The 19,171-nt window shown below is 36.8% G+C and overlaps 1 protein-coding gene across 1 annotated transcript in view; it reads left to right on the forward strand.

The window, feature by feature from the left end:
• The first annotated feature begins 4,705 nt into the window (after positions 1-4,705).
• Positions 4,706-19,171, forward strand: part of PARD3B (par-3 family cell polarity regulator beta) — a 588,698-nt gene continuing 574,232 nt past the window's right edge. The window contains exons 1-3 of the mRNA XM_023732913.1: positions 4,706-4,733; positions 5,878-6,017; positions 9,180-9,351. Of these exons, the coding sequence (XP_023588681.1) occupies positions 4,706-4,733; positions 5,878-6,017; positions 9,180-9,351 (340 nt within the window). The remainder of the gene's footprint in view (positions 4,734-5,877; positions 6,018-9,179; positions 9,352-19,171) is intronic.

The raw sequence follows: 19,171 nt of genomic DNA on the forward strand, positions 1-19,171 counted from the left end.
AAAATATTCGTCAGCACTTAGAACAGTGCCTGGCACATAGTAAGGGGCTGTATAAGTATTTGTTAAATATGTGTGTGTGTGATCCCTGGTTTCAGGTAGCTTACAGTTTACGTGTGGAGAGAGGCAATTAAACCAAAGGTCCTTGTGCCATGTGACGGGTGGTGATACAGGATCACTGGAGAGCCTGGCAAAGGGCCAGTTGTGGGAGACGTGGACTTTATTTTGAAAGTTATGAGAATATAATGAATTGTAAGCTGCAGCAAGATCATGATCAGATCTGTATTTTGGAAAGACCACTTGGCAATAGTGTTGTGGGTAAATATGGGGCAGACTGGAAGCTGGAAGCCAGTTGAGGCCCTTGAATGTGCTTCTGCAGTCAGGAGGTTCTGGTCAGAGGCAGAGCCACGTTTAGTTGTGATGGGGATAATCCCTGCAGAGAGAAATCACCCTTAGGTTCCAGTAAACTGTTGCCTTCAAGGATCTATTGACATATCCCCTGGGTGGATGTGGCAGCACTGGGGCTTGGCTAAGAGATTACCAGGCAGGATGTTTCTGAGGCAATTGTAGCATTGGTCTCATTAGAGAATAGAAATTGAGAAGCAGAAAAAGTAAAACTGAGCCTGTTAAATAACACTGAGTGTAGATGTTACAGGGATTATAAATGTAGGTGGTGCTGGTGTTAAGTGTCATCAAGCCGATTTGGACTGATGGAGAAACCATGTGATAGAGTAGAACTGGCCCATAGGATTTTCTAGGCTGTAATCTTTACAGGAACAAATTACCAGGTCTCTCTCCCACAGAGCCACTGGATAAGTTCTAATGCCAACCTTTCAGTTAGCAGCTGAGTGCTTAATCATTGTGCACCAAGTCTCCTTATAAATGTAGGTAGTGCTTTATAATTTACAAAATATGTTCTCTTATGCTGCTTTATGTCTTCTAATATTGCATGTAGGTGCTTCGAATAGAATATTCTTTTTCAAATGCACATTAGATTGTGTAATTTATAACTTGAAGAAAGTTATTTGTGTTTATGCCATGCGCCTGTGCATTTTAAAATATCCCAGATTGATTTGTGTGTTTGTTTCCAATAACGTGCACCCTCCCAAGACCTTCCCAGCCCCTTGGAATTGGATGAGAACTGAGGAGCCATCAAGTGATGTGCTGTGTAAATGGCAGACAAAGCTATGTAGTGGATTGGGATCATCTTTAAGAGTTTTCCAAACAATTTAACCCAAGTATCGCCATCTTATACTTGGGTGTGTGTCTGTTGCTTTTAATATATGCAATTTGGGGGTGGGGGAATATTATGAATGATAAGGCAGGTATATTGAGTTTCTAAAATTTCAGAAATTTGTGTTATCCTGACAATGCTCAAACTTCTCTCTGCTTCAGCATTTGTTTGTCTTTCCCGTTGCTGCCCCTCAGGGCCCCCTAGACTGAGGGTTTTGTGGCTGCCACCTGCCCCATGGGCCCGTGTGCCCCACCACAGCTGTGGGTGGTGAAGGACCCAGAGGAAGGGGCTCCCCAGGCTTGCCCTGTGTCCATTAGGGATGAGTTGTAAATGCTGTTTAATAAATGGTGAGCCATTGTTACTAAGGAAAGTTAAGAATGTAGCAAAAACAAACTCCAGATTCTATCAAATTTGTCAAGTGGTAATGCCTCATCTTTGAAATTGTAATTTAAATCAGAGGAAAAATGTGATTTGATAGAAATGTGTTTACTATATACCTGGCTTCTTAGGAAGTTACCACATAATTAAAGGAGGTAGATGTGTTTTTGGCTGAAATATGGGTGTTTTTTTTTAGGTATTTTTTGTTTGTTATAATGAGGCAATTTAGGCAGCTGCTTCTTTAAAAATGATGGGGATAAATAGAGCCGTTAGCAGAGTTGAATAAGTCATATTATTTTCTTCAGAATTAAGCTAAAAGTTGTAAGGTTTATAAAGGTCCCTATTATGGATTTTGAATTTAAGGAGGAAATGAAAATTGGTTTTATCTCATTATTGAATGCCAGTTGAACTTTCTGAGAATCAGAGCTGTTACCTACTTGCTATGAAGATGCTAGATCTGATGCTAGCATCTGATGAAGATGCTAATATGAGTCTGCTAATTTTAAAAATCCAAATTAAACACTCTAGCTAGCTGTCCAAGATCCAGTGAAGAAGAGAAACTATTTTGAAACCTTTGTTTAAAGTGGCATAAAATTAGCTCAGAAAGCCAGTTGTTATTTAGTTACAAGCAGATGCATACACTTAAATGAAATTCTGCAGTGTTTTCACTCTCTTCCCAAAGGTGTAATGTGTTTTCCTCTACTTGTGAAATTGTTGTAATTTCACAGTGTTACTTAGATTTAATTGTGTTTATTAAGATTTGAGTCAAATGATTCCAATTTTATTTTGTAAGATATAGGGCTTTTTTTTTTGTTTTGGTCTTTTAATTTTACTTCCTAGTTGTTGGTAACATAGAATATGCACGAAACAGTAAAAAAATTTTAATACATTGTTAACAGTTTAACCTGAAGAAGTCAATGTGACAAATAAGACTTTCTTAATAGTATATTAGTTCACTTGATGTGTAATTAAAACAGAGCCTCATATTTCTCAGTGTAATTAAGAATCAAAAATGATACTTTTATAAATACAGTTTATTAGGTTCTATGGGCACTTGGATTATCCTTTTTATTCCTTATAGAGGCTAAAAATAAGAGGATCAGGTTATAAAAATTCTGTCTATAAAAGTGACAGAATCCTCTAGTTTGAAAAGAGAGTAACCCACATCATGCGTATTGAGGGATGCTGCAATAAATGCACTTGTGGCATTTATTGTTAAAAATATTTAGTAGTCAGTGTAGAAGCAAAGGCATTGTTATATTGCTTCTAGTTGAGGTAGAAACAGAACAGAGAGCACAGACCGTGTTTTGCCAGATGGAAGAGCAGCGCTGCATGTCTAGGGGTTCTGTGTTCTTATGTGATGAAGAGCAAGAGTAAAAGAAAAACAAAAATTACCTATTTGATGTGTTTGATCTTGGTACTTTTTCTGTTTCTCTGTTCCTCTGTCAACCCTGTGATGAAGAGATTAAAGAGAAGCAACAAAGTAAAAGCAGAATAGGGATAAACAAGTCAAGTGGGAGTCGGTCTCGAAGCCAGGGAATATTAGCTATGGTAGGAAAAAGAATTAACATTTAACCTGCCGTTGTGTATCAGGCTATGTGCTAAGCACTTAAGCATGTTATCAAGGAAATTAGTATTCCACCTGCACCCCCTTCACCCCTCAGTGCGCGTGCACACACAAACATACACTCACCATTACTAGGGTTACTGATCGTAATACCTTATTGTTCAAGTGTTGAAACAGATCTGATCCTTTGAAGGGATATTGATAGTGTGAAATTGCAGAGAATACCTGGCTCTTTTGATCAGATCTGTAATTCAGGATCAGAGATATTGTACATTATCCAAAGTTCTTTTACTTTTTTGATCTTTTAGTTTTGTTGCTGTTGACTTTTCTATTATTTTGACCTTGACAAGGTAAAGAATGAGATCAGAATAGTCTTTAAAATAAGTTTTCTGGATAATTTGTTTTCTAGGAGAATCCTCATTCATTTCAGATGTTCCTTCCAGATGCCCCTGAAGGGGGAGGAGGGGTGGATACTTAATATGTATGAAAACTGGTACCTAATCTTTGAATTGGGAACACTATTAGTATAGGTAGTTGAGATCTGCTTATTGAAAATAATCACTGTGTACTATGTTAATGTATTGGTGCAAATGGTTAAACGCTCAACTGCCAACTAAAAGCTCTGTGGGAGAAAGACCTGGTGATCTCCTTCTGTAAGGATTACAGCCAAGAAAACCCTATGGAACAGTTCTATTCTGTGACATGAGGTCGTTATGAATTGAAATCAATCGATGGCACACAACTACAGAAACCATTTATAAGGTAGGTGTGTTCCTGAGAATTGCACTTCACTTTGACTTCTCAAACAGGGTACAAAAAAGCATAAACATGGCATATTCTTTCTGGTACCTTTATTTTATTGGTGATTAGAGAGAAAATCTTTTTTAAAATTAAAACAAGCACACAAACCTGGTAGAGTATAGAATGTAAAATTTTTATAAATTTGTAAAATAAATTCAGGGACTTCAATTTTGAGCTTGTTTTTAGGTGCCGTTGAGTCAGTTCTGACTCAGAGCGACCCTATAGGACAGAGTAGAGCTGCCCCATAGGGTTTCCAAGGAGCGACTGGTGGATTTGAACTGCTGACCTTTTGGTTAGCAGCCGAGCTCTTAACCACTGTGCCACCAGGGTTCCAATTTTGAGCTTATGGCATGCTATTTGGGCTATGCCTCCACTTGCCTTGGAGGTTTATTCAGCTCTGTAATCTGGGTACTTTGGGGGAGACATTGAGAAGCTTCTTACTAGATAAAGCTGATTTATTGGGCAGAAATGAAAGTGAGGAAATGTCTGAGACCAACCTGCTAACTCTGCCCACCTCTCCATCTACTCACCATCCTTGCTCCAACACTTTCACTCTTCTCAGAGACCAAATAAGCAGATTCTCCCTTTTGAAAGTGTGCCTGAGGAGGAAAGAGTAGATACATAATCTCCCTTCTAGGAGTATGATGTGGGCAGACTCAGTTTCCCCCAATTTTGAATAGAAAATGAGGAATTTCTCCCCTATAATAACAGAAACAAAAACAACCATAATGATGATGATGCTTGAGCGTCTTACAGGTATGTATTGGTTATTTATACTCATTCTCTTTTTAAATATTTAGTTTGAATGTTTATTCTAAAACACATGAAAATTCTAGGTATCTTTTGTTGCTATGTTAGGTTTTCCTGTTTTGCCTCATGTCACTCATTTTTTTCAGTAAATATATATTGAGCACCTATTATGTCATATTCACTGATCTAAGCATTGCATATACAGTAATCAACAAAGCAGACAAAAATCACTGTTCTCTTGGAGATTACGTTCTAGTGGGTTGAGAGTAGGGACGGGTTATCCAATAAGCAAAGTAGGCATGGGCTTACTTGTGCTTACTTACTGATTTGTAGTGCACAATTTCACTTGTTTATTCAAAGATGGGGTGAAACCCACGTGAAATTGTGCACTACAGATTAGTAAGTAAGCATAATTAAGCCTGTATATACCTTGTTTAAGCCTGTGCATACCTTGCTTATTGGTTAATCTGCCCCTGGTTTAGGAGACAAGACAATAAACAAGACATATAAGAAAATATGTAGCATTTAGGGAACAACATTGCTATAAAGAAAAATAAAGAGAAAGGGAAGTACAGGGAGATGTTGTAATTTAGACAGTGTGGGTAGGGAAAGCCAGGCATTTGAGTAAAGATCTGAAGGATAGAGAGAACAAACCTTGTGGGTATCTGGTGGAAGACTGTTTCAGGCAGAGAGAACAGTAAATACAAAGACACTGAGGCAGGAAAAGAAGATAATGTAGCTGGATAGAGTCCTGAGAACAATGGAGAGAATAGTTATAAATTGAGGCCAGAAATGTAACTGGTAGCCATTGAACACATACACCATTGCAGGTGTACCCAAAGTGAGTTAGGAAGATATTACAGGGTTCTGGTCAGAGGCAGCAGGCTCCCTGGGTGGTATAAATGGTTAAGCACTCGGCTAGTAACCAAAAGGTTGGTGGTTCAAACCCAGCCATAGGCACCTCTTCTGAAAGTCCTGGTGATCTGCTTTCAGAAGATCATAGCCATTGAAAACTGTGAAGCACGATTCTACTCTGACATACATGGGGGCACCATGAGTCAGAATGGGCTACAGGGCAACTGGTGGTCAGAAGAGAGGCATTATCTGACATGTTTTATGAAGATTTTTCTGGCTTCTGTGTTGAGAATAGATTCAAAAGGAGCATGGATGGAAACAAGGCGAACCAGTCGGGAAATTGTTGCAGTATGTGACTATGGTAGCTGGGTGCAAAGTGGTGGTGAGAAGTGGTCAAAACCTGGTTATATTTTGATAATTGTTGACAAGTTGAATGTGTGTTGGGGGAGGGACTAGAAAAAGCGATCTCAGGATTACTATAAGATTTTTCATGTGAGCAACTGGAAGGATGGATTGCCATTAACTGAGATATAAAAAACTATGGAAGGAGTTTTGAAAGATCAATTTCTCAGTTTTGGACATACTAGGTTAGGCAGTAGACTATATGAACCTGGAGTTTAGGAAAAGGGTTTGAGTTGGAGATTTAAATTTGGAATTTATTGGCGTGGTATCTAAGCCATAAAACAGATGAGATTGCCAAGCAAAATTATATTCTCTTAATATTTTTAGAGATAGAATACAGGAGATGAGGAGGAGTAAATAAAAGGAAACTTAATGGAGGCCAGAAGAGTTAAATAGAGCTCCAGTAGAGTGTGGGGTCCTGGGAGGCAAGTGAAGAAAGTGTTTCAAGGAGGAGACAATAATCAACTCTGTCCTAAGATCAGGACAAAGAAGTAACCTTGGATTTAGCAGTCTAGAGATTGTTACTGACCTTGATAAGAGAACTTTCAGTGGACTAGAGGGATGGGAACCTGACGAGAGAGGATTCAGTAAAGGAGGAGAGGGTAGATACTGGGAACTGCTAGTATAGACATCTCTTTCAAGGAGTTGTGCTTTAGAGAGAAAGTGAGAAATAGGGTTGGGACCTATAAAGGTAAATGGGTTCTGAGACTTCTTTTTTTAATGAGAGTATGAATAGCTTATTTGTAGATTGATTTTGCTGTGTGTATCTGAGGATTAAATTCCTACATGCGGACAGAGGTCTGTGGGGATAGAAATTTTGATTGGAAGTAAAGGCTATGCGAACAGGTCATTTTGGCTCATGGGATCTTTGGGAAATGTCAGTGTTGCACAGGATGACATGAGAACACTGGCATCACAGAAGGAGAACAGAAGGGGCACCAGAAGATGGATAAGGGCAGCAGAAGAAGAAAGCATCCAAATCAAATATTGCCCATATGCATTTTGCATAGGATTAGGTTACTGCAGCTCTTAATTTGTTAGTGATCAATCTTCACATGCCACAAGTTTACTCTATGTGAAACATTAAAAAAAATTTTTAAATAAAATTCCTTTTTTCATGTCTATTTTATATCACTGAGAAAGGTAATTTTGAATGGGTTTAAAGGCAGCAAGGCCATTTATAATTACTGAACACTTTGAAAACCAGCATGCCTTCTGTTGAAGGACTTACACAGTGGTTTATATTAATTAATGCATCTCTGTAACACTGTGTGCCAGATCCTCTCTTACCCGGTAACATAGGTGTTATAATAAATTAAGTAATCTGGTTAAAAGGGACCTTCCACATGTGATTTAAATGAATTATCAATGTTGAAAGAAGTTTTAGTCTCTGTTATTTGTATAATTTGAGATGAAGATGGAATGGAGAGAATCTCTTATCAGCCAGTATGGATGGGATCAGTGACTTTGTTTGGATACCATAGATTCAGGAGCTGGCCCTCTTCTGTTTGGGGTACCAGCGTAGTCACTTTGCTTGGTTGACTAGTATATTAAATGAACATAGCTAATATATTTTAGAATTTACCAATATACAACATCAGGATTGTGATATGACACAGAAACAGTGATGAATATGAAACTTCCACTACATTTAATAAATTGATTTGCTTCCTTTTCAGCATTTAAAGTGTTAAACTCTTCTTTTTTGACCAGATGATTACAAAGATAAAGATCTACTGATTATTTTTAAACTAGAATACTCTTTCATTATTAATCTATTTAAGTCTTATCTCAAATCAGTTCATTAATACTACCAATTAAAAATAGAAAATGTTATGTACTCAATTTTAAGAATTAAAAATAATGTCTTGGGAGTAGCATTTCTTTCCTGTGGTAAGAGGATTGTTGGATTTTCCAATTAAAGAAGCTGCCATACTGAAAATGAGTAGTCAATTATGAAAATTATTTTTGAACAGCAAATTTGCATATCCCTAATTGTATTCATTTCTTTTGAAAGATTGAACTTGGAATTTATGATGTTTTGATTGGTTACCGTTACAGTTGTGTTATTGATACTGTTGCCAACAAGGTTCCCCTGTGAATGGGGTTTTAAGTCCCTTTCCTGAATAAATGTTTGATTCATAAGTTTATTTTATTTAATGAATTAAAAATATCTAAAGATTTTCTAGCACATCTCAAATTTGCAAACAGAGTACATTATTGGATTAACAGTAGGATCCCTGAGTTGTGCTTTGCACTCACATTTGAACTTTTTCACATCAGCTGATGATAGACCTTTTAAGTTACTCAATGATGGTATGGTCTGCTCGCCAAAAATGCAATTTCAGATGGTTGCCCTCATTTTTTGTATACAGAAGATTTTGTACAATTACTTGAATATTTTATTATATTTGCCTTTATTTTTGTGAAAGAATGACGTGAGAATGGAAAAGTAAAAAATTTTATATTAATAATAAGAAGCATAGGTCTCATATGAAATACAATTGAGATGACAATGGGAGTAATTTGGTTAAAAGTGCTGATCTTTATCCTCATTAGACTTAGCATTCATTGTATTTAAAACAGTTGACAAAGAGTCAGTCATGAAGGAAGAGGAAAAGTCATGTACAAATATGGGATATCTGTATATACAACATAAATAAGAGAAACAATATACATATATGCACACATATATATTGCCTACAAATGTCTGTACGTATGTATTTATGATTGTGTGCAGAAGGGCAGATATAATTAGGGATATTATAATGTATTTTAGCTCTCTGAGACAAGAATGTCCCCTTATAACCTGCAAGTCAGTTGTTCCAACTTTTGTATATTCATCTTTCATTTTGGGGAACACTCTTAAAATAGATATTGAAGTCATTTATGCATATTGGAGAAGGTGGTGAGGGGAGGCGGCAGCTATTTCATTCCTTTAAGAGAGTTTACCAGAATTGGTTCCCTATTTCAGAAGTAGACAAAACAAACCATTAATTATTTCCCAGCCTCAGTGATTTTAGAGTTTAGATAATGTTATTGAAGAGTTCAGAACGGTGGCACAGTAACATTAAAGTTTTAAGTTTCGTGAGGTCATTTCTTTAAAACCACATAAAGAGCACCATCAACTAGATACCGTGTTTGTGTGATATGCGTGTCCTACAAAGTAATTAGTGTTGGTGGATTTGTTTGTAGCTGATTGCTGTGTTTGACGAACAAGAACCACTTCACAAGATTGAGAGCCCCAGTGGAAACCTGGCAGATCGGCAGAGCCCAGATGCTTTTGAGACGGAAGTGGCTGCCCAGCTGGCTGCATTTAAACCAATTGGTGGGGAAATAGAAGTAACCCCTTCTGCTCTGAAATCAGGTATGTGCATTTTTAGTGCTATGCTTTCACCTGGCTGAAAATAATCATCTTGCTGACCGTGTATTGCGTCTACTTTATGACTTTTATCCTGTTGATATCTTCCTTCAAGAAAAATCTATATTTTTTTTTCTCTAAATTATATTTTACATAGCTTTTTGCAGCTACTGATGCTCACAGATAAGTAGATGGCAGTTTTTTCTTGAACTAAGGTGAATCTCAGCTATATGCCCTTGAAGTAACACAGGGGAGAAGTTGACTCTAAATGATGAGGTTCACCTGTATATTATGAGGATCACGTTAAAAAATTCCCTGAAAAAATCATTTGGGAAAAGCTAAGGGTTATAAAGGAATCCATATTAGAAATAAAGGTCACTTTCTGTTCTTAGCCACCTTCTTTTTCTCTTCAAACTACATATCTCAGTGTTTGGAGAAAATATTTTAAACTCATTTTCGAAATCCATTCCTGCATGATTTATTCAAACAAGAACAATCACCCAGTATTTTTTCTCAGACTTCTTTTTGGTTATATTTGTTTTGTAGGTATTGGTAGAAAGAGAAAATACTCTTCTTAGGTTTCAGTCAATTTACAACTCCAAGAAAAATAACATGTCAGTTTTTGGTGATACATCTTCGAGATAAATTTATATCAGTCTAACAGCATGAAATTTTTGGAAATCCACTAGTATTTTGATACTTAAAACAGTTTTTTATTCTTGTTGAATGTATGTCCAGCATTTTGAGACTTGCTCTAAGCACCTGTTATAGATTACTTCTCTAAGCTAGAAGAACAGAAGCTCTTTCCACTTTGCAAAGAGAATCTTATTCTTTTTTAAAATCAAAGCATATGCTTAAAATGTAAAGTACATAGTACTCGTTTTTCCCATTTGAAATAAATTGTGTTTTGTAAAGTGAATTTTATGTATCACAATACTGACTTATCCATATTTTGTACTAATTTTCTGAAAGGCATCTGTAGCGCCCTTCTAAAATAAAACCAAATGGAAATTAATGACCTATAGTCTTCATGATTTTCCTCCATCTTTTGTAAACCAAGCTAGTGGAGCAGTCTGCTGGAACGTGGATGTTGGAGGCTTTTTGTGTCAGCTTCTCTTCAGAAATCTAGAGCGAGGTTTGTGGCTTCAGCAACCTTAGGGCCCTGTCATTCATTTGCATAATGGATGCCTTTTTACCCATTATGCAAATAGTATGAGAAGAAAATTAGGCAATAAGGGAATACAAAAGGGGAAAATTGTTCTTGCTTGTTTTAATATTCTGTTTATAAGCAAGTACTGTGGTCTTCAAAAAACTGAACCACAGAGTACCCCTCTGCCTGGGAATTTGTTTTCACCTTTCTCTTACGTTCTTTCTCAGGGAAAAAAGTTAGTTTTTCTTCAGCTTTTTCAGTATTTCTTTTGTTGAACCACTTGAGGAATATAGTAATCATGATAGCAGAAAGAAAAGTAAGCTGAGGTTTCCTCTTCTTTGAAAGTACCATTTCTTCAGTACTGATTTTTGGTAAGGTAGAGAGGCAGAGATAAAAAAATATATATTAATATTTATTTAATGATGAATACACTCCAGGCACTGAGCTCAAGGTGCTGCCGCCAAGGTATCCAGTACTCTAAATCTTTTACTCATAATAACTCATTTGAGCCTCCTAATAATTAATTGGGTTCCATTATTCTCTTCATTTAAGAGATGAGAAAACAGGCACAGAGAAGTTATGTAACTCACCCAAAATCACACAGCTATTATGTGACAGAGCCAGAATTTGAATACTTGCTGACACCAGTGTTAGTTACAGTTTTGTTCCACTGCCAATCATATACTATTGGTAAAAGAATACGTAGCTACAACTTTTCTGCAGGTTATTTTGTGTATATGTATGTAAACCTTGAAAATACTAGATGAATCCCTTGGCTCACAAATCATTGTCATCTAGGACTGTAGATAAAATTATGAGATTAGCTACCTGTCACTTTTAGGTGGCAAACTTTGCCTTCCAGGCTGAAACCTGGTATGATCTCCAGTTCCGTCTTCTTCCTCCTCCTCCTTTCTTTCCGTCAGTTTTTCCTCCCCCATGTCTACTGATACTACAGCAGGCTGGAGCTTTATCATCAATCAGACTAGTGTGGAAGCATCAAACTGACCTTTTCTTTACAGTGCCAGCTTTCTCCAATCCCTGCTGCTGCCAGAACCGCTTTTCTAAATCACAAATCTGATTATATCCCTCCCCTGCTTACCAACCTCCAATGGCTCCCCATTGCCCCTAGGACCATATCCAGACTCATTAGCAAGTGATGCAGATGGTTCCTCTGAATAGCTGGAGGAATTCGGGCAGGGAGGGATGAGGAAAAATCTTCCTTTACCCACCCACATGGTTCTATCAGAGTAATTTTCATATCTGAGACTTTAAAAAGGGAAGAAAAAAACATATTTATTGACTCTCTTAGATTAAAAAAAAAAAAAAGTTAAAGAAGGAAACAAAGAGACCAGCTTTAGTGTCTACCCATTCCGCTGTCCCATGGTGTGGTCATAGGCTGGGCATTTGCTGTCATAATGCATGGCTATGGTTGGCAGAAAATGTAATGCTAGTGGCTCTTCTGAGTGTGAACTGGTTGTGCTGTCAGGCCCACCGTGAGATCCCATTTGGGTGAAGCCTAGGGGGGTGGTCAGTGGAAGAGTAGGATTTGTGTCCCAGCAATTTCTCATAACAGAGTACTTTTAAAATCCCAGATACCGCAGCCCCAGCCCTTCATCTCTGCTCCTTACTCAACTCCTGTAGAACTATTGGAACTGGTTTTGCTTCGGACTGGGCTCATTCGACTAGGCTGGTGTGGCAGAAGCAGGGCTGGATTCTCACTTGGTGAAGTTTTACTCACCTTTTAAGTCTTAAGACCCACTCAAGGAAATGGGGAGTTTAATCACCCATCAGTTTACATGCTTATCTTACTGAAGGGGACATTTTAACAAATGCTAGAAATCAAAACATTTTAATGATCAGGTCATGTTGATCTCCAAAAATGTCTCCTTTATTGTCATTTGTTTTACTGCTATCTACTATGGAAATATACTCAATGTTCAGTATAATGTTTATATCTCTTTTTCTAACACAAGATAACCATCAACAATATTATATTAAAACTCGACAACAAACTTCTCCACACATACCTATCCTGAGGTTGGCTCCGCCTATTCTTTTGTTATCTCTCAAGATGAAATACTCATAACAGAAAAAGCAGGAAGTTTATATTTATAGTCCTCCCTCGTCTAGCTGCTTCCTCTCTGCCTATGTTTGTTGCTGGCCACTCTTCCACAGTCACCTTAACCTGTAGCCACCTTGAGCTACTTGCCATTCCCCAAGTTTCCCTACTGGATTCCAAGCATACATGCTGTTCTCTTCATTTGACTTGCCCCCCGGACTCTTTTCTGCTTAGTGAAGGTTAACTCCCCTTTTATGTCCAAGCTCAGATATGCCCGTGTTTGTGAAGCCCTGTCCAAATCTTCTAGATGGAATTAGATGTCATCCCATCCTCTGTCTTCATTTGTTGTATTTTAAATATCCTGCCATAGACCCTGACACATTTTAGTAATCTGTGCACATGTCTATCTCTCCATTTGGACTGTGGTAACCACATTCTAGTCACCTCCAAATCTGCTATATGGTAGTTGGAACACAGCAGGGGTACAAGAAATGCATTTCCTAATTATTCAACCGTCAATGAAGAGTTACAAAGATAAATAGATTTTATACCAGCCTAAAGTAGTTCATAGTTTCATGGCCTATAAACTAATGGGGTATATTTTTTTTAATTTGTAAGAAGAATTTTAAATCAAGAGAGCAACCACATAATTCCAGTTTCATCCATCCGAATTATTTCTACCATCTATTTTCTAACGGATTTTTTAATGTAATGCTAAATGACTAAGTCCTGACTCAGCCCTAACTAGCAAATCATTCAATACTTTAAGATTCTGTGTTTCTGAAATTGGCCAGTGCCTTTTACCTTGTAGCCTAGAGATTGCTAACCTAAGAGGCTAAAGACATGGTGGCAGAAACACTGGGGGGACTATCAAAGGGCCATATTCAGAGTCCATTTGAACTTTAAAATTACCTAGGTTAGGGGTTTACCAAGTCTGCTCTGTAGAAACGTGAATCAGATTCTATGATTCTGAGTATATTTTGGTCTTACAATGTTTTTCTAGTTTTTAACAAGTAACCTTTATGGAGCACCTAATAAGTTCTAGGAGTCCCCCACAAAACCTGTTGCTGTTGAATGGAGTCTGTCTGGGTAGTGTAAATGGTTGACTACTAACTGAAAGTTTGGTGGTTTGAGTCCACCCATAGGCTCCTTTATAAAAGATTGGTGGTCAACAATTACTTTAAGTTAAAGATGAGAATGTAAGGGGAAAGGGAAACTAGATTAATGGAAATAGAACAACCAGAATGGAGATAATGGGAATATTCACACATTGTGAAGAATGTAACCAATGTCACTGAACAGTTTGTGTAGAAATTGTTAAATGGAAACCAAAACTACTGTGTAAACCTTTACTGAAAATGCAAGAAACTATTATTAAAAAAAAAAAAGAAAGAAAGAAAGCCCTGACAATCTGCTTCCAAAATGTCACAGCCTTGAAAACCCTTTGGAGCACAGTTCTGCTACATGTAAGGTCACCATGAGTCAGAATCGACTCCATGGCAACTGTTTTTTTGGTTTTTTTTTATTTGTGATAAGATCTAGGCACTGGTCTAATCCATTCATTCTCACTGTCTGGGGCAAAAAGAATTGGTTATGCTGGCAGCGAAGAAAGGAGTACCAAGAGCTGTTGAGTAAGCAACAGAGAGTTTCCAGTGCTTCTAAGAAGTCCTACAGCAAAGAAAGCCACCTCTACTCAAAAGAACTGTTAACACCCCTCAGAATTATTTTTGTAAAATGCTGGTCTAGAAGTATACAGTTCCATAGAATTTCGTAAGTAGCAAGTATGTAGGCAATTAACATTATTTTACAAATGAGCAAATAAAAGCTTAGAGAGAGTTAGTATATGCTCTGATGCAAATAACTAGTTAGTTAAAGAATAGAATTGGAACCTGTGTCTCTTGGCTTCTAGTACAGTGATCTTTCAACTACTACGTGCATTTGATGAATTAAGTGTAAATTTCAATTATCCATGTCTTTTAGTATTACAGGTGATGAAATAGTACCTCATATCCTTTTGGAATTGAGATAGAGTATAAATTAATAAATAGATACTATGACTAACTATAAATAAAAATCTAATGAGGGAACAAAGACCAGAAAATTAAAGTGAAGAAAATTTCTTTCAAATCCTCCTGTAAGTTTCAGAAATGAATTTGTGTGTGTGTGTGTGTGTGTGTGTGTGTGTGTGTTTGGGGGAAAGTTATACTAAAATCAATGTTTTTGGTGTTTTTTTCCTATAATGAGGATATTTTTGTACTTTTTTTGATGTTTCAAGTATTTGCATATGGAACTTTCTGTATACATTAGTAAGAACAGTCATTTTGAAGTCTGGAAGAATGAGAGCTCTTTAGTCTTCCCCTAGCTGATCCGTATGTTGCTTTTATCATCAGTCATACCTGTCCACCTATGTTCCCCAAAAGAGATTATGAGTTCATTGTCCAAGGTTGGGCCAATCTTTGCCCCCACTGAGAACCACCGATAGGCAGCTAGTCCCAGATTCTAAATTATTTTATCTAGCTGTGTGCTCTAGACAAGTCGTTTAACCTATCTCTGAAACATTTTGGGATTCAATCGACGGAATATCCTGAACCAAGACCGTCTGGGTCATTCCCTGACATGTGGCCACCGTATCTCGCTGAGTTAACAGTTTCCTCACCTGGAAATAAGCCCTTCTTGCTCTAATAGCCTGTGTGTGTCCCAGGAGAATCTCACTAATACCAAGCTGAGGTAGACTCCCACTCCATGCCCCTGTCAGTTTCCCTTCCATGGCCCCAATTAATTAGTAGTTTTATTTTGTTCCTTTTGATAATTTATCTCAATATTCTTCTTGACTGAAATTTGCAATTTTGGGTTTAGGCTTCCCTGAGAAAATATTTCTTTAGTTATAAGTAATTTAACAATGTAATTTAGACAGCATTCCAGGATGAAAAGTCCTTTAAAGTTTGCTGCTGTTCCTCTTGTGATCCACATTACCTAGATATAAAGCAAGCTGATTAAAGTTTGGAATTGAAACGGTATTAGCTTTATTCTCCTCTTGTGTGTTAAACTTTGAAGATGAGCTACTTTCTATTTGAAAGTGATTCTTGTTTTTGAAACTTGAAAGCTGAAAGGTGTCTCAGATGCTTTACTGTTTCCATGTGTGTTTGTGCTTCTTCAAAACTGGAATGGAAATTATGATTGTATGTTTGGTATAATATAACTACTTTCAAAACATTGAGTTCCCTCTTTATTTTCAGTAGTTCTCAGAAAATATTGCATAGCGATAGATTATTGTTGGAAAGTGTTACCATGTTCTATCTGATTTTGACTAATTCAATGCATGAAGGAAACATATGGGAACGTTTTTCTGAATTTTTAAAGAAACCCAATCCCTTTATGGCACTGATCTTCAGGAAAAAATAAAGAAAGGGGAAGTTTATTCCTTTAATTAGGCTGCATTATGTAAGTAGCTGCTGTGCCCATAATGTGAGTTTAAGTATTGGCATCTGATCCTAGACAAACACACTCACACCACACACATAGCAGAACTAAAGCTTGGGGTTGGGTTGTGCTTCTGACGGAGCTTTTGAATTCTGACTACAGAGCGTGCATGCTTGTGAAGGTTTCTTGTTGCTTGAAGATCTCTGCTGTAGGCTGTGAAACCCAGAGCTGAAATTACGAGGGAAGTGGGGTCATTTGTTTGGATGGATCCATAAGTCATAGTTTGGTCATAGAATTTCATGCTATTTGTTTCCTGTTGAGGCTGATTATTCAACAGTTAACAGCTATAGAATAGCTTTTCTCTTTTCTTCCCCAAGAGCCTGGTATTTTTTCCATGCAGGCTTATATGAATGATGTTGTGATTAGCTATGGTAACCTTGCTAGGCTATGATCAATCAGTCATAGCTATATAGTCCACAAAGTGTGTGCATGCTGTCTGGTAATACAGTAGCTAAATGAGGGACTAAGGAGGTGACAGCGTTTCTAACCCATTTTGGCACCATTCTTCTTTGATGGTTGTTATTTTGTTTTTGTTTTCGGATTAAGTGAAAAGTTGCTTTGGGGGAAAAAAGTCAGGTTATACATTGAATAGTTAAAACTTTTTTTTTTTTAATAATTTGGAAAAGGGCCTGAGGTACTTGGTTAAATAAAAGAATAAAATCAATGCCTAAAGACAGGCAGGTCCTAACAGATATTAAAAGGTAATTACCACACAGTAGTACTTTTTGTTCATATGGGATGAAGTACAAATGTGAATGATATTTTAACGTGCAGTTTTATGTATGTCTGGCATTGGCTCCTCTGAGCAATTATAGATAAATTATTGATTCCACGGACAGGTGATCAGTTCATACCATCCTATAAAAATAACATGATGAGTTATGCATGAAAATATTATACATTCTTACATTCTTTTAAATGAGATATTATTTATTAAATTTTATAATGTTAAAGTTAAGAACAACCAAAAAGTGAGCATTATCCTAACCGAACTTCTGTTTTCATTTTTCTATTTTATATCCACCTAACCTTTGTATTTCAATCTTATTTTAATTTTGTTTTTTCTACATGCTTCGGTTCTCCTTTTGCCTCTTCTTTAATTTTGCATAATAGTTCTAATGGCTAAAATTAGTACCTAAATTGGTACTAAGTTGGTTGGACGCTAATAGAAATTTATTAAAGGTAATTTACATTTAACAAAAAATATGATTGTATATAAAAACCAAGCATTCATTCTTTTTCTTTTTTCAGCTGTATTTTCTAAGTTGATTATGTGACCTCTAAAAAAATACAAAGTTCGCCATCTCCCCTTTGGCCCCTTCCTGGTGCTGGACCCACACTGAGACGAAGTCTGCAGATCCTCTAATAAACAATCGGAATGAAAGGTCACCTTTCCCACTGTTCACTTGATATTAGACCCCTGGGTCTTTAAGCCTCTTTTGCAGATTGCTTTTACTAGTAAGACCACTGAAGCCATGTTTGCAGAGGCCTAGTCCCTAAATAGTGAAAATATTTTCAGCAATGCTGTTATGTTCTACTCCTTACAGTTCCCTGGACCACTGATAAAATGATTTGAGGTTTGTCCTTTTAATAAAGGAAAGAAAGGGAAGAAAAAAACCATACATACAGACACATACACTCCGGTATCTTATTGCTTCCTTTCCTACCCATCATTACAACCTCCATTTTTCCTTTTTTGTGACTGTTCCCCACATCTCTTTCTCTGTTCAGGCACTTTGAGACAGCCAAGACACAACCAAGCAGAGTTGCTCTCCATTCTCTAAATATAGGTGCTACTTTTGGAGCCTAAGAGGGTTTAACATGCTTTCTACAAAATGCTTTTAAATTACTTATCTCTATTAACAAATTCTTAAAGGTATGACTCAGATTTTTATATATATAAATCTTGGTGGCCATAAAACAGATTTTATTTCTCATGTATTTCTAATCATACCTAAACAAATTACTTATAATAACCATGTTGATGTTTTTTGCAGTTTGAAATTCAGGAAACTTGCTAACAAGTCAATATATGTTAAAGCCTCTTATTGCACTGACAACTTAAATATAAGGTTTCACCTTTGTTTTATTTTGTTTTCATGCATGTGTATTTGTGTCTGTATCCCGAAAAATGCAGTAATTTAATTATTTACAGAAGATCCATCTTAAGGACAAGTCACTCAGAGTTGGACATGCTCTTATGACTGGCTCAGAGTTTTCTCATTTGCTTTATCTGATAGAGCCTCATGATGAATTATGTCCCAGTATACACACATTTGGTTATTTCCTTTTTCTATACCCTCTTTGAAATTTTACTAAGATTTTGATTTGGCCCAATAAAAGGAAGAAATACTGCAACAGCTTGATCTGTTCATTCTCACATTCCAAAGTGATAAGGAAGGGTGACAGCATTTGCTTAGTAATTGCCATGAGAAACGCTGTCTCCCTTTGTTTACCCCCCTTTTTTTAATGTTTACCAGATAAAAGAAGACCTGCCAGAAATCACCACCACAGCCTGTCCAGTTTGTTTTTGAAACAGTACATACATCATATGGTACACAGAAAATGGTGCTCATTCCCTTTATTTATTGGCTTAATGGGAAAATCTTAATCATATCAGAAATTACAGATAACCCCATAACAACATCAGAGTATGTTCTGATTATAGTTCCTTATAGATATTGTAAATTCTTGTTAAACTCTTCAAACTCCTTTACAGATGGAAGAGATTTGAGACTTTGTTTTTTCCTGCATGCAAAATTAGACTAAAGAAAATTATGTGGTGCATCTTGCTTGTTTTGTTTTTGTTTATATAGAAGACTTGGCTGTGGTTAACTTAATGCATATATGTGGAATATGGCCTGGTCAAGGAAAGCAAATGAGTAGGCTTTTTGCCTTACCACAACCTACTTAAAATCATAACACTTGTATTTGGTGTTTTACAATAATATTGACTAAAATAAGCCATTCCTCCAATGTCCATATATCTTGAAACTGTGGATAAGAATGATATTTGTCTATACTTTTGCACTACTTGTTGTGAAAAATGGTGTGGATAACAGCAAGCTGAATGGCCTCTATCATCTGGTTTTGCATAATTGTGATGATCAATTAAACTCTGCTGTGTTTTTAAAACA

Source organism: Trichechus manatus, unplaced genomic scaffold (assembly GCF_000243295.1).
Source record: "Trichechus manatus latirostris isolate Lorelei unplaced genomic scaffold, TriManLat1.0 scaffold00056, whole genome shotgun sequence".
Classification (NCBI taxonomy): Eukaryota; Metazoa; Chordata; class Mammalia; order Sirenia; family Trichechidae; genus Trichechus; species Trichechus manatus.